We start from the raw sequence: 14,836 nt of genomic DNA, 5'->3' as shown, positions 1-14,836 counted from the left end.
CAACTGTATAATTATCCAATATTATGAAATGTGTTTAATATTTATGGAAATGCTTTGGGGAAAAAAATGAAAATACATTGCTTTGTGCATTTAAGTGTACTAGCCAAATATTATTTATTCCCTTAATTTTTTACATGTTTATTTTCAATTCCTGGTGTTAATATTATGTATTAATATTCATGCATTAATATAAACTTTCATATTGCAGATATTTTTTTTTTTTTTTTGCTGATGTTTTGTATTTGTTGGCTATATCAGTTGTGCAATATATGGACATCAATATTTTATTTCAGTGAACAATATGGTATTGTTGTTTTTCTGATAGTTTCCAGCCTTTCTGGGGTGTCATTTATTCCTAACTTCCTGAGGGTATGGCAGTTTTCCCAGGCAGGTCAAAATGTCAGGGTGTCACGGGGTCAGCTCGCTCTGTAATACACAGCATGTGTGTTTTGTCAAAGAAATGCTGAATTACAAAATACATCTGCCCAGGTCTCATTTGATTTTCTGTTTTAGAGAAACAAATGCTGGATGTTTACATGTGGTATTTTAAACAGGAAGTAATCATTTTAAGGCTCTCAACTAGTTGTCTCAGAGGATTGGCTGATGCTCAGACATGATCAGTGTTGTAAGATAACATTATGTGAGACAATCAGAGGGAAAGAAAGATACATTTTAGTAAAATGATAAAATATTAAGGAACAGTATATCTGTCAGTATGAGCAGCTGTAAGTAGGTCACTCATCTCTCACTGCACAGAAAAGTGTCTAGAATTAATTTACCCAAAAGCTTAATTTTGTGATATAAAAATTGACTACCTATATACAGCACAGCCCTGTAGTCCCATGTTTATTTTTCATTCCCCTGCTGTCCAATGAATCTTTATACAGTTAAGTAAATGTTTTTCTAATTCATTTTCTACCAGCATTTGTGCTCTAAAGCAGACCAGCTGCCTACTTAAAGCTGAACACATACATGATGTGCCTCAAAGAAACTACCAGACCCTCTTTGCTCATGAGTATCTACTGATGTATTTGTACTTCATGTTTACAATAGATAAAAACTGAGTTTAAAAAAATGTGATTTCTGTAATTTTCTGTGAAATTCAGAAGTACATAACTTGATGGGACATTGCATTTGTATTATGATTTCAGCTTTTAAATGACTTCTCAGTATGTAAGTAGCAATCAACCTGTATCCCAATTGAATACACGCACTGGAGTAAAATAAATAAATAAAATAAAAACATGTTGTTTGTACAGTATTCTATTATGATTAACTTTTAAACAGGGAAGAGAAAGACACAGTGTTTATGATTATGATTTATCTACCTTCTGATCATCAGTGATCAGATAAATTAAAGTGACCTATATTAATCTTCTTTCTTTGCATGATTTTCATCTGTGTGGGGTGGTAGGAGAGCATGCTTTTGTTTGGGTGGGTAAAGATGAGGTCACCACTGCAGAAGATGTAATGCATTGAAAATAATCAGGTAGACCACATTTCATATCTGCATTTTCATTTAGATGTAAAACTTACTATACAACTACACCTGGATTCTCATTACAAACCTTTTTTTCTCTCTCTCTAATATTAATAAAGCATTAACCACTTCCCTGGCTGCCTGGTTCTGGTTCTGTGATGTGGGTCAGAACAAACAGGGAAATAAAAGCAACTGCTCTTTGCTTCTCTTTTCCTCCTGACCCGGATTTCTCTCATCTTGCCTAACAGCACAGAGAGAGACTGCAGCACTATTAAAAACTGCTGCAGCAGACACACACACACACACACACACACACTTTTGATTTGTCATACACGTTTGTCCTCAGCATTTTATCATAAAGGTCCACACACACACACACACACACACACACAAACAAACATCCCTGTTGTCAGGCCTTCTCTAAAGCACAGTTCAGTTAACTATGTCACCATCAAAACAACCATGCTTTCCTGAAACACTGCAGAGGAAAAAGCCCTCAATCTGAGAAATCCAGCTGACTGCTGGTTTCTAGGCAACTGGAGCCTGTCTCTATAGCGACCGAATAAAAGACAGATGGAGGAAGACAGGACACAGAACACAGGAGAAAAGCATTTTATATGGATTGATAAAAAATTTAAATATGTTCAGTCAATCATTCAGTTAGTCAGTCAGTCAGTCAGTCAGTCAATAAATAGCAATGTTTTCACTGAGATTTCTTTCGTGAGAGATTAATTTACTTGATCTTCCTTAGGTCTTCCCAAACCCCTCCCTTTATTAACGCTTTCCTCTGGGGACCGCATTGTTCAGCACCACGGACAGCGACACGTCTATCCAAATGTCCGTCGCCACGGTAACGGACTGGGGGCAGGGAGGAGGTGCATGATGCTGCAGCCTGTAATTTGATGCACAGACAAGAGGCTCAGCTCGCCAGATCCGGGCAGTCTATGTCAAACACACACACACTGTAAACACAGAAATGTATAAAAATCTGACCGCCTTTATATGATATGAGAACATGTGTGATTGATGTGTATTTTGATCTCTACTACCACAAAGAACGTCTGTAAAAAAATAAAAATAAAAAAAGATCCTGAAATGTGATTCACTTCGCTCTGCCCCCTGGTGTCGTCTGTCTGGTATGAGGTTTGTGCAGATATGGGAAAGCTCATACGTAAGCAGCTGTGATGAGAGGGAGAGCAGAAGAAATGAGGCTGGTGGGGCCGGGTTTGTCACGTGATTTGTGTAACTCAACCACAAGGTGTCACTGCTCGCCATGCAGTCAGACACCAGACCACTGCCTTATTAATTCTAGTTAATTTATTCTCTTAAAACATGATAAATCATTATTTAAATGCATATTTCAAGAAAGGGATATTTTTTACAGCATTTTTTAACATTATGTATGTATGTATGTATGTATTTATTTATTTATTTATTTATTTATTTATTTATTTATTTATTTATTTATTTATTATCTAATGAGATATTCCATTCTCTTTTAGTGTAGTAGTGCAATGGGTGTTGTGATGCCTTACTTTTATAATTATAAACTGTATAATTGTAAATGGTATAATATTATTTATAATAATAACAATATGTTTTTTTTTTGGTCCACAATAACATCACCATAAGATGCACTGTGAAGGAAATGATGCAGTTCTACAAAGTCGCTGTGAGTGGCGCTACAATACCAATCATCTCTGACAGTCGTGTTCAGCAGATTTACATCGTGGGCTGTCTTGTCAGACATGACTTTGGCTTTGAACAATGAGCAACCAGGAGGATTTTAGATATGTCTATTAAATTGTAATTTGCAATAGCATAAATGAGTCGGGCGCATTTGCTAAAACTATTTTTAGCGGGGTTCAGAGAAAGCATGGCGAGCGAAAATAAAATAGTATGGATGAGCAAGATGTTTTATTTGATGTGCCTGCTGTTCATTTACGGAAGCAATGCTGCCCAGATAAACTATTCCATTCAAGAAGAATCGAAAACTGGAGTCACTGTAGGGAACATCGCAAAGGATTTAGGATTTGATCCGATTTTATTGGAAAACAGGAATTTGCGTATCGTTGCTGGGACAAAGCAAGAGCTCTTTCGGGTAAATCATAAAGACTGCGCTTTGTTTGTGAACCAGCGGATAGACAGAGAAGAGCTGTGCGCTAAAACCAACCCCTGTCTCATTCATCTGAAAGCAGTGATAGAAAATCCACTCGAAATGCACCAGGTATCAGTTGACATTATCGATGTCAACGATAATCCACCGAGCTTTTTGGAAGAAAACTATAAATTGGAAATACTTGAATCTGCAATGATAGGGGCACGATTTCAGTTAGAATCAGCGCACGACCCAGATATAGGCTCAAATAACTTGCAATCATATAAACTGAGCCAAAATCTTTATTTTCGTTTAGAAACGGAAGACATGGGAGACGAAGGTAAGATACCTGTCCTTATTTTACAAAAACCACTTGACAGAGAGAAAAGCGCAAGACATGATCTAATATTAACTGCGACAGACGGTGGCAAGCCACAGAAATCAGCTACTGTGAATATTACAATCATTGTGTCAGATGTTAATGATAATACTCCCGTCTGTGATAAACAAAAATACACAGTGACTGTGAAAGAAAATGCACCCGAAGGTACATTTCTGCTCCGCGTTAATGCTTCAGATTCAGATGAAGGACTAAACGGAGATATTGAATACTCTTTACGGAACAAGTTCAGGAACGGGGCATCAGAGGTTTTTGATTTAGATAGTTTGACGGGGGAATTAAAGATAAAAGGTGGGCTAAATTTTGAGGAAAGGCAGGTTTATGAGCTAAAGATATTGGCTGCGGATAAGGGAGCCGTGTCTTTGTCTACACAGTGTAATGTGTTTGTAAATGTTGAGGATGTCAACGACAACTGGCCTGAGATTGACGTCACTTCAGTATCCAGCCACATTCCCGAGGATGCGCCTCCTGGGACTGTTGTAGCTTTGATGGGAGTTACAGATCTGGATTCAGGTATGAACGGAAAGATAGTGTGCTCTCTGCCTAAGGATATACCTTTTGACCTCAAGCCGTCGCCTGATGGAAACTTTTATTCTTTGGTAACTAAAGAATACATTGACAAAGAATCAAAATCGTCATATGATATCACTTTAACAGCTAAAGATTTAGGAACTCCGTCGTTAACATCAACAAGATCCATTCACGTCGATGTAACTGATGTTAACGACAACAGCCCTACATTTGCTCAAAACCCATATACATTCTACGTGGTTGAAAACAACAAACCAGGAATTGCTGTCTTCTCATTAAGTGCAGTTGATGTAGATGAGGGTGAAAACGCACGTGTATTGTATTCAATTGATCGAATGAATTCAGACCAAACAATGACATCTTTCCTGAGTATTAATGAGGCGAATGGTGCCGTTTACTCTTTGAAGAGCTTTGATTTTGAAACTACTAAAACGTTCCAGTTCCATGTTCTCGCTACAGACGCTGGAACTCCGTCTCTGAGCAGTAACGTGACAGTGAACGTGTTTATTCTGGATCAGAACGACAATGTTCCAGTGATCTTATATCCAGTCAGCGCTAACGGTTCTGCTGAGGGTGTGGAAGAGATTCCCCGTAATGTGAACGCAGGTCATTTGGTGACTAAAGTCAGAGCCTATGACGCAGATATAGGATACAACGGCTGGTTATTATTTTCACTGCAGGAAGTTAGTGACCACAGTCTCTTTGGTTTGGACCGCTACACAGGACAGATAAGGACCCTTCGCTCATTCACAGAAACAGACGAGGCCCAGCATAAACTGATCATACTGGTCAAAGACAATGGGAACGTTTCTCTCTCAGCAACAGCGACTGTGATTGTCAAAGTTGTGGAGCCCAAAGAGGCTTTTGCTGCTTCTGATGTAAAAAACACAGTAATAAACGAGGAGGAAAACAATGTGACATTGTACTTGATAATCACTTTGGGCTCGGTTTCAGTGCTTTTTGTCATCAGCATCATCGTGTTGACTGTAATGCAGTGCTCTAAATCGACAGACTACCCATCCAAGTATTTACAGGATACAAATTACGACGGGACTCTGTGTCACAGCATCCAGTACAGATCTGGAGACAAACGATACATGTTAGTTGAACCCAGAATGAGTATCGGCTCTACTATAGTCCCAGGCAGCAATGGAAATACTCTAGTGATCCCAGATCGCAGGAGGAGAGATTTTGGAGAGGTAAGATGCATCTTCAATAATAATAATAATAATAGTTATCTTTATAAGTTTGCACGTGTGTGTATTCAAGGGCCGGTGTCCTGCAGAATTAGTTCCAACCCTAGATAATCAAAGTATTCAGTGCTATTTAAAAATTATGAACAGGTCTTAGAAGTAAACTATGCAGATCAGGAGTTGACTAGCCCTGGTGTGTGCTGCACGTCCTGATTTTGCCGAGTTAGATGTGTTCCTAGGTCAACATATTTTGTTGACCCTGGAACAACATTTTACTCCAAAAATTTAATCTTGACCATATCCCTACACCTAAACCTAACCTTAACCACGAGTAATCCCTAAAATCAGAGGAAATTATACATGAATGACACTGACGTACAAGAACCAAACAGTGATGGTAAGCATAAACTTCACAAAATCTATAAACTTGTTTGTCAAATCTGATTGGTTAATCACAATGTTGTTCCAGGGTCAACAAAGATGTTGTCCCAGGAACATGTCTCACTTGGTAAAATCAGGTTCTGCGGTGTGTGCTTTTCGAAGAGCTGTCCGTGGTGCTGAAATGAAGGTGGAGAAAAAGCTAAATGCAGCTCTCTGATAAAAAGCGACCAGTTCGGTCACTTCTAAAACCAAAAGGTATTACAATACGTGACACTGACTAAAGAGAAACTAGTGAGTGTTTATTGGTTGACATACTAAATTTCGCAGCTACACAAGGAACACAACGGCTTAGGGTACATTTAGTCTGACAGAAACAGAAAACTATACTCTATATAATTATTACTCTATATAATTAATGCTTGTGTATTCCTCTGTTATTGCCATTATTCTGCCATATATTCATAAATCAAGGTGTCACTTGTCTTGAATTTGGCATTGAAATTAATTAAATATTTATTTTGTGCAAATACCTTTATCCATTGTTGTGAATAGCCAAATAGACAATAGATCTTTAGCCAACAATGACAATGAGACAATTTAAGAGTTGCAACAGATTATAGTAAAACACAAATGTACCAAATAAAAATGACAAGTTTCAAAGAAAGTGACATTTAAATATTTGGTAACAAACAAACAAACATTAATTATCTCATAAAGTTCTCTCAATCTCAATCTTAGTGGCTCGATAAGCCCACCGGCAACTATAGTTGCCACAGTTTATAATTGTCATTTTCCTTTTGTAAGTATTTTTCTAGATGTTATCCATGTTATATTTCTCAATGACATGCAAGCAAACAACCAAATAAAGGATTTCAAGAAAAAAAAAGGTATCCACTTCCTCCCTGTCACTTGAGGCTGTCAACTTTCTACCCCTACTTCCAGGAAGCATGGCGAAGGCAAACACTCCCAAAGAAATTTAATTTTCATATTACTAATACGTTTTTATTATTGACATATATATCAATATAATCATGAAGGTCTTTAGAATCATCCAAACAAAACAAATCTTCCAGGAGATCTATAGTTTTTTGTAAACTTAGTCAAATGTCCAAGAGGCAACTTATAGTTGCCGGTGGGCAAATAACTTGTAAGTACATTTCATGGGGAAATGGTATATACTGTGTTAAAAGGTTAATAAATCAAGGTTATTGGTCTTGTTTAGTGCTTTTTCCTTTCATAATATCCCACCTAAAACATAACTTAACCCTTTAACTGACATCTCTACTGTACAGTAGAATAAATCTGTCAAAAGGTGGAGGTGAGAGAGCAATCTTTCCACAGCTCTACTGCCCCTCTTCTGTTTCTGTTTTTGCCATGGGGGGTGACAGCAGCAGTTTATTAACTTCAGTCAGTCACACAAAAGGAAGAATGGAAAGATAAAGAGCTAACACATGGGATTAATTGATGTAGATCATGTTTTTCACCCTTTTATGACATTATGTCTCGTAAGGGGCAAAATATTGAGGCCCCTTTATCCATTTTCGATGCTTTTCATTTCTAATTTGTCAAGGACCCTAATTAATTTTATGACTAGTAGCTTATGATTAATTTGTAATGCTGAAATTCAAACAAGTAATGAATTTACATTATTATATGAAATCACCTATTACAGTAAGCCACTGAATACTGTGGGCCTAAAAATGCGTAATTTTCTTTCAGGTATACCTTTTTTATAATATAGATGTAATATTTTCTTCATTCTATTTATTATTATTTATTTATTTTCATTTAACACACTTCTAAGAATGAAAATACCTGCATGTTCAATAATAAGTAAATAAATAAACAAATAATCATGGGTGTAGCCTACAAATGATACTTATTTAAATAATCATATATTTAAAAAGAATATAATGTCGGGGCTCGGGGCTAATCACCTGCCTTTTGGGGCTGTGAATGTGTTTTTTTGGATGGTTTGACACCTCACCGCGTCTGCCTGTTTGATTTGAGTTTTTCCCCACCCTCCTTGTTTCTCCATTGTTAACCTTAATTGTTCGCCACCTGATCTCCATGTTCTTCTAATTTCTTCCCTTTATAATTCCCTGTGTTTCTCTGTCCGTTGTCAGACTGTTGTTACTCGTACCAATAGCTCGAGCTGGTCTGTGTACTCACCTTGTCATGTCTTGTCTTCAGGCTCCGGCGTCTTTTGCTGTTTTGCTCTGCCTTTTGTTCTCACGAATGCAGTACTCCTAGAAGATTCCAGCTGTCATTCTTTTTTGGTAACTAAAGAATACATTGACAAAGAATCAAAATCGTCATATGATATCACTTTAACAGCTAAAGATTTAGGAACTCCGTCGTTAACATCAACAAGATCCATTCACGTCGATGTAACTGATGTTAACGACAACAGCCCTACATTTGCTCAAAACCCATATACATTCTACGTGGTTGAAAACAACAAACCAGGAATTGCTGTCTTCTCATTAAGTGCAGTTGATGTAGATGAGGGTGAAAACGCACGTGTATTGTATTCAATTGATCGAATGAATTCAGACCAAACAATGACATCTTTCCTGAGTATTAATGAGGCGAATGGTGCCGTTTACTCTTTGAAGAGCTTTGATTTTGAAACTACTAAAACGTTAGAAATATTGGAAATATTGCGAAGGATTTGGGCCTAGATGTCGGTGCTTTGTCGGACAGGCGATTCCGTATTGTATCTGGGTCCAGTGACGATTCTTTTCAGGTAAATCAGAACGGCGTCTTGCACGTTCATAAAAAAAATCGACCGAGAGGCGCTGTGCGATAGTTATAGCGCATGTGTGATAAATCTGAAGACAGTTGTAGAAAGTCCTCTTGAAATACATTATATTGCAGTGGAAGTGACCGATGTAAATGACAATTCGCCCAGTTTTACTGAACACGAGAAACGACTGGAGATTTCAGAATCGACTGCTCAAGGGACGCGTTTTCAGCTTAAGGCCGCCCATGACCCGGATGCAGGGGTAAATTCTGTTCGTATTTACAAATTAACTCAGAATGAACACTTTGATCTAGAAGTCAAAAATCAGGGAGAAGACAAACTGCCATTTTTAGTTTTACAAAAATCACTTGACCGCGAGATCAAGGACGAATATAATTTAGTTTTAACGGCTGTAGATGGAGGGAATCCTCAAAAATCAGGGACACTAAATATTACAATTAACGTCCTGGACATAAATGACAATAGACCTGTTTTTAGCCAAGATATGTATTCTACAACTTTAAAGGAAAATATACAAATTGGAACACTAGTAATTCAGGTTCAAGCAAGTGATGCAGATTATGGTTCAAATGGAGAGGTCACCTATGCGTTTGGCAGCGATCAAAACCCAAAGGTTTATGAATTATTTAGTTTGGATGAACTGAGTGGTGACATTCGTGTGAAAGGCGATGTAGATTTTGAGGACAAATCTATTTACAAACTTGATGTTCAAGCATCTGATAAAGGCCAGCCCCCAATGACAACAGACTGCAGAGTTGTTGTAAAAACATTTGACACAAACGATAATAAACCAGAGATTGAAGTGACGTCACTGTCGAAAATGGTGCCTGAAGACTCCAAGCCTGGCACTGTAATCTCACTCATTAGTGTTACTGACAGAGACTCTGGTGTTAATGGGAAAGTTGTGTGTTCTCTCTCAGAAAATGTTCCATTTGAATTAAAACAATCGGTTCAGGAAAACATGTACTCGTTAGTGACTAAAGGAAACTTGGACCGTGAAACCGTATCACATTATGACATTACAATAACAGCGAGAGACTTGGGTCAGCCTCCACTGTCCTCATATAAAACTCTGAGCGTACAGGTGTCAGATGTTAATGATAACCCGCCTGAATTCAGCCTAAATCCCATCGAATTATATATGATTGAAAACAACGCTGCAGGCGCGCCCATTCTCACGATGAGTGCTTTTGACAAAGACCTAAATGAAAACTCTGTGATTTCATATCAGATTATTAAAGGAAATGGGACGCAAAGTGACATGACATCTTTTTTTCTAAATATTAATTCTGAGACGGGCGCAATTTATGCACTTAAAAGTTTTGATTTTGAGACCTTTCGATTTTACGCGCTCGCTTCCGACTCTGGAACTCCGTCTCTGAGCAGTAATGTGACAGTGAACGTGTTTATTCTGGATCAGAACGACAATGTTCCAGTGATCTTATATCCAGTCAGCGCTAACGGTTCTGCTGAGGGTGTGGAAGAGATTCCCCGTAATGTGAACGCAGGTCATTTGGTGACTAAAGTCAGAGCCTATGACGCAGATATAGGATACAACGGCTGGTTATTATTTTCACTGCAGGAAGTGAGTGACCACAGTCTCTTTGGTTTGGACCGCTACACAGGACAGATAAGGACCCTTCGCTCATTCACAGAAACAGACGAGGCCCAGCATAAACTGATCATACTGGTCAAAGACAATGGGAACGTTTCTCTCTCAGCAACAGCGACTGTGATTGTCAAAGTTGTGGAGCCCAAAGAGGCTTTTGCAGCTTCTGATGTGAAAAACACAGTAAAAGACGAGGAGGAAAACAACGTGACGTTTTATTTAATCATCACTTTGGGCTCGGTTTCGGTGCTTTTTGTCATCAGCATCATCGTGTTGACTGTAATGCAGTGCTCTAAATCGACAGACTGTTCGTCCAAGTATTTACAGGATACAAATTACGACGGGACTCTGTGTCACAGCATCCAGTACAGATCTGGAGACAAACGGTACATGTTAGTTGGACCCAGAATGAGTATCGGCTCTACTATAGTCCCAGGCAGTAATGGAAACACTCTAGTGATCCCAGATCGCAGGAGGAGAGATTCTGGAGAGGTAATAATGGTTTATTCATTATTTTTGTACTGTGTGATTCTAAACTGTCTTTTGTATATGTTGTAGTTTGGGCTGGTTCTAAAGTAGATTTGTGACGTATTGTTCTTTGCTGGACGAATCTATGTAGACGAATAAACGATTTTTTTCTTCTAATCATTAATGCTGTATTAAGAAAAGTATAATGATCTTGTTGGATTCAGTATCGAACTCTGTGTCACATCAAACATGATCCTATATGTTAATTGGAACCAGGATAACTATTGGAAATATTTACGAGCTGGCGATTTTTTTTTTTTTTTTTTTTGCATAAGATGATTGAATCTGATACACAATGTGCTGGAGAGCTAATGTATGTGTTTCTTTTTTTTTCTATAATTCTTTGTAAGTTATGCCCTGTTTATTTACAGCCTCTTTGCGATATTCATGCGTGAGGCTCTGGTGACAAACGCTCTTATGGGGAAAAAAATGCATTACATTAAACGGTATTCTAATCATCTGCCTAATTTGTTCTAGAAAAATAGAGTAATTTATGGCTCAGGACCGCGTATTTCTTGAACTATTTTATTTTGCTCACCATTTTACATTTGATGAAAAAATCCTGCTATTAAAGGTGACCAAATTAATTAGTTCATGAGTTCATAGCAGCACAGAGACTTTAATACAATTTATTTTAAGTAATAAGTAATATTAGGAGCTGCTTGCCAGAACTCGCGTGGAACTGTCTATGTCAGTGGTACTGACATTTGCTATGACATGTTGGATTGTAAGGTTTCACGGTGTATGGTTATTTTGTAGCTAAACATCAAGCACGCATATGTGCTATATATATTTATGTTTATTTAATACAGTCATATCTGCCATATGAGTCGAATATTTGCTCTCGGTATGCTTTATCTCAAGTGCAAAGAATGATATTTAAAATATTGACATGTTGCAGTGGACCTCGTGGTGTCAGTATTACACAAGAAAACGTTTTTTGGGGCAGGTATCAGGTTTGCATCATGCTAAATCAGGCTAGAGCGCAGTGCTTTTTCAGTCGGGAGCATATACAAGAGATTAGTTCAGTGATTTGAGCAAAATATGTTCTTATGTTCGCCCTCGAATCATTTGAATAAATTCATGCGGTAACTGTGAGGAGAATCGGTTTACACTTGCTCATCAGACGACGGCTTTTAGCATGGATGCTGGAGAACAAAGGCGCAGATGGAAATACTGGTGGATCTCTCTGTGTTTGTACTTGCAGTGCTACGGACAGTGGGCTTCAGGGCAGATAAGATACACTGTTCCAGAGGAAGTAAAAGAAGGATACGTTGTGGGAAATGTTGCAAAGGATTTGGGTCTTGATGTCAGTACTTTGGTGGACAAACGTTTTCGTATTGTTTCTGGATCAAATGACGGCCTTTTTCAGGTAAATCAGAACAATGGCATTTTGTATGTGGAAAGACATATCGACAGAGAGGCGCTGTGCGATGAAAATGTTGCTTGTTTGATAAGTCTGAAAACTGTTGTTGAAAATCCTCTTGAAATTCATTATGTAGAAGTAGAAATTGTCGATGTAAATGACCATGCACCCAATTTTGCTTATAAAGACGTCCTGTTAGAAATAGCAGAATCAACACTACCGGGAGAGGACTTTCAATTGCAGGAAGCAAAGGACCCTGATTCAGGCATAAATTCTGTTCGTTTTTATAAACTGAGCCAAACCGAGTATTTTGAACTTGAGCTCCGCGAAAATGGGGGAGAGAAAAAGGTCCCCGTCTTGAAGTTACGTAAATTGCTTGACAGGGAGCATCAGGTCAGTCACAGTCTAATACTGACTGCTGTTGACGGTGGAAATCCACCACGATCAGGGAGTATCATTATTAATGTCACTGTGCTGGATGATAATGATAACAGGCCAAAATTCAGTCAAGAGCTTTATTCCGTCACATTACCAGAAAACGCTCCTGTTGGTACTCTTGTCATTAAATTGAATGCCACTGATTTAGATGAAGGTCAGAATGGAGAAATTGTTTATTCATTCTTGAAGAATATTGAAAAACATGTTCATGACACCTTTGATTTGGACAAGACTGGTGAGATAAGGGTGAAGGGCGATTTGGATTTTGAAAAAAATGCTGTTTACAGAGTCGGTGTTCTGGCGTCAGATAAAGGCCAACCACCGAAGACAAGCAACTGTCGAATTATCATCAAAGTTATTGACGAAAATGATAATGGACCAGAGATAGAAGTTACCTCACTGTCTGATGTAGTTCCCGAAGATTCAAAACCAGGAACGGTCATTTCACTTGTTAGTATTTCTGATAAAGATTCGGGCGTCAATGGCAAAGTTGTTTGTAGAATATCTGACAATGTGCCTTTTGAACTGAAGCCGTCATTTAAAGAAAATATGTACTCTCTTGTGACGAAAACAAAATTAGATAGAGAACTTGTGTCTCAGTATGCTGTCACAATAACAGCCACAGATCTTGGTCAGCCTTCTCTTTCCTCAGTCAAAACACTGGAAGTGCAGATATCAGACGTGAACGATAACGCTCCAGCGTTTTCTCACAATCCGTTAGAGCTTTATTTGATGGAAAATAACCCACCGGGAGCCTCCATATACTCTGTTAGCGCATTCGATAAAGACATGAATGAAAATGCTGCTATAACCTATCAAATAATTAAGGAAGATGGAGCAAAAAGTCATATGTCTTCTTTCCTCAATGTAAATCCAGACAACGGACATATACACGCGCTGAAAAGCTTCGACTTTGAAACTGTAAAAACGTTCCAGTTCCATGTTCTCGCTACAGACTCTGGATCTCCGTCACTTAGCAGTAACGTGACAGTGAACGTGTTTATTCTGGATCAGAACGACAATGTTCCAGTGATCTTATATCCAGTCAGCGCTAACGGTTCTGCTGAGGGTGTGGAAGAGATTCCCCGTAATGTGAACGCAGGTCATTTGGTGACTAAAGTCAGAGCCTATGACGCAGATATAGGATACAACGGCTGGTTATTATTTTCACTGCAGGAAGTTAGTGACCACAGTCTCTTTGGTTTGGACCGCTACACAGGACAGATACGGACCCTTCGCTCATTCACAGAAACAGACGAGGCCCAGCATAAACTGATCATACTGGTCAAAGACAATGGGAACGTTTCTCTCTCAGCAACAGCGACTGTGATTGTCAAAGTTGTGGAGCCCAAAGAGGCTTTTGCAGCTTCTGATGTGAAAAACACGGTAAAAGATGAGGAGGAAAACAACGTGACATTTTATTTAATCATCACTTTGGGCTCGGTTTCAGTGCTTTTTGTCATCAGCATCATCGTGTTGACTGTAATGCAGTGCTCTAAATCGACAGACTATTCATCAAAGTATTTACAGGATACAAATTACGACGGGACTCTGTGTCACAGCATCCAGTACAGATCTGGAGACAAACGGTACATGTTAGTTGGACCCAGAATGAGTATCGGCTCTACTATAGTCCCAGGCAGTAATGGAAATACTCTAGTGATCCCAGATCACAGGAGGAGAGATTCTGCAGAGGTAAGACTAACAGATTCATTCTAATTAGGCTACAGCTACCGGTTTGTTTCGATATTGTTAAACCTAATAGTTATTCATGCAATATGTTATGCCTTAAAGTAGTAATGATTAAGATTCTGGAGAGGTAAGACTAACTGTTTTATTCCTTATGCACTTTTCTTTGTCATTTACATATGACGTTTTTGACGTTTTCCTTCTCCCTTACACTTGTCATTTCATACTTTTTTGGCATGGCTGTTTTCATTGTTTATAGAATATTGGGCTGATGTCAAGATAGATTTGAGAGTCAAAAGCACTTACTGTGCCATTTTGCTTGTGGAGCTTGCTTATTGCTCTTTTGCCTTATATAA

General features: G+C 38.4%; 2 protein-coding genes and 1 pseudogene across 2 annotated transcripts; all 3 read left to right on the top strand.

The window, feature by feature from the left end:
- Window positions 1-3,306: 3,306 nt before the first annotated feature.
- On the top strand, window positions 3,307-6,268 carry LOC132109331 (protocadherin alpha-8-like). Its single transcript, XM_059515336.1, has 2 exons — window positions 3,307-5,708; window positions 6,221-6,268. The coding sequence occupies exons 1-2, from the start codon at window positions 3,357-3,359 to the stop codon at window positions 6,266-6,268; spliced, it is 2,400 nt and encodes a 799-aa protein (XP_059371319.1). The 5' UTR covers window positions 3,307-3,356.
- A 2,401-nt stretch (window positions 6,269-8,669) lies between these two features.
- On the top strand, window positions 8,670-11,038 carry LOC132109330 (protocadherin gamma-C3-like; annotated as a pseudogene).
- Window positions 11,039-11,961: 923 nt separating this feature from the next.
- Window positions 11,962-14,510, top strand: LOC132109329 (protocadherin alpha-8-like). The gene has a single exon (XM_059515335.1). The coding sequence runs from the start codon at window positions 12,129-12,131 to the stop codon at window positions 14,508-14,510; it is 2,382 nt and encodes a 793-aa protein (XP_059371318.1). The 5' UTR covers window positions 11,962-12,128.
- Window positions 14,511-14,836: the final 326 nt, after the last annotated feature.

The sequence above is a fragment of the Carassius carassius genome, chromosome 29, assembly GCF_963082965.1.
Source record: "Carassius carassius chromosome 29, fCarCar2.1, whole genome shotgun sequence".
Taxonomy (NCBI): domain Eukaryota; kingdom Metazoa; phylum Chordata; class Actinopteri; order Cypriniformes; family Cyprinidae; genus Carassius; species Carassius carassius.
The sequence above is the reverse complement of the archived record's forward strand: the minus strand, read 5'-3'. Positions and strand labels throughout refer to the sequence as shown.

What these genes read in the sequence shown, in the direction of transcription:
- LOC132109331 (XM_059515336.1), top strand. Translation starts at nt 3,357, where the DNA reads ATGGCGAGCGAAAATAAAATAGTATGGATGAGCAAGATGTTTTATTTG. An exon ending in GGAGGAGAGATTTTGGAGAG is followed by an intron (nt 5,709 to 6,220) that starts GTAAGATGCATC and finishes TGGTAAAATCAG; the next exon opens with GTTCTGCGGTGTGTGCTTTT.
- LOC132109329 (XM_059515335.1), top strand. Translation starts at nt 12,129, where the DNA reads ATGGATGCTGGAGAACAAAGGCGCAGATGGAAATACTGGTGGATCTCT.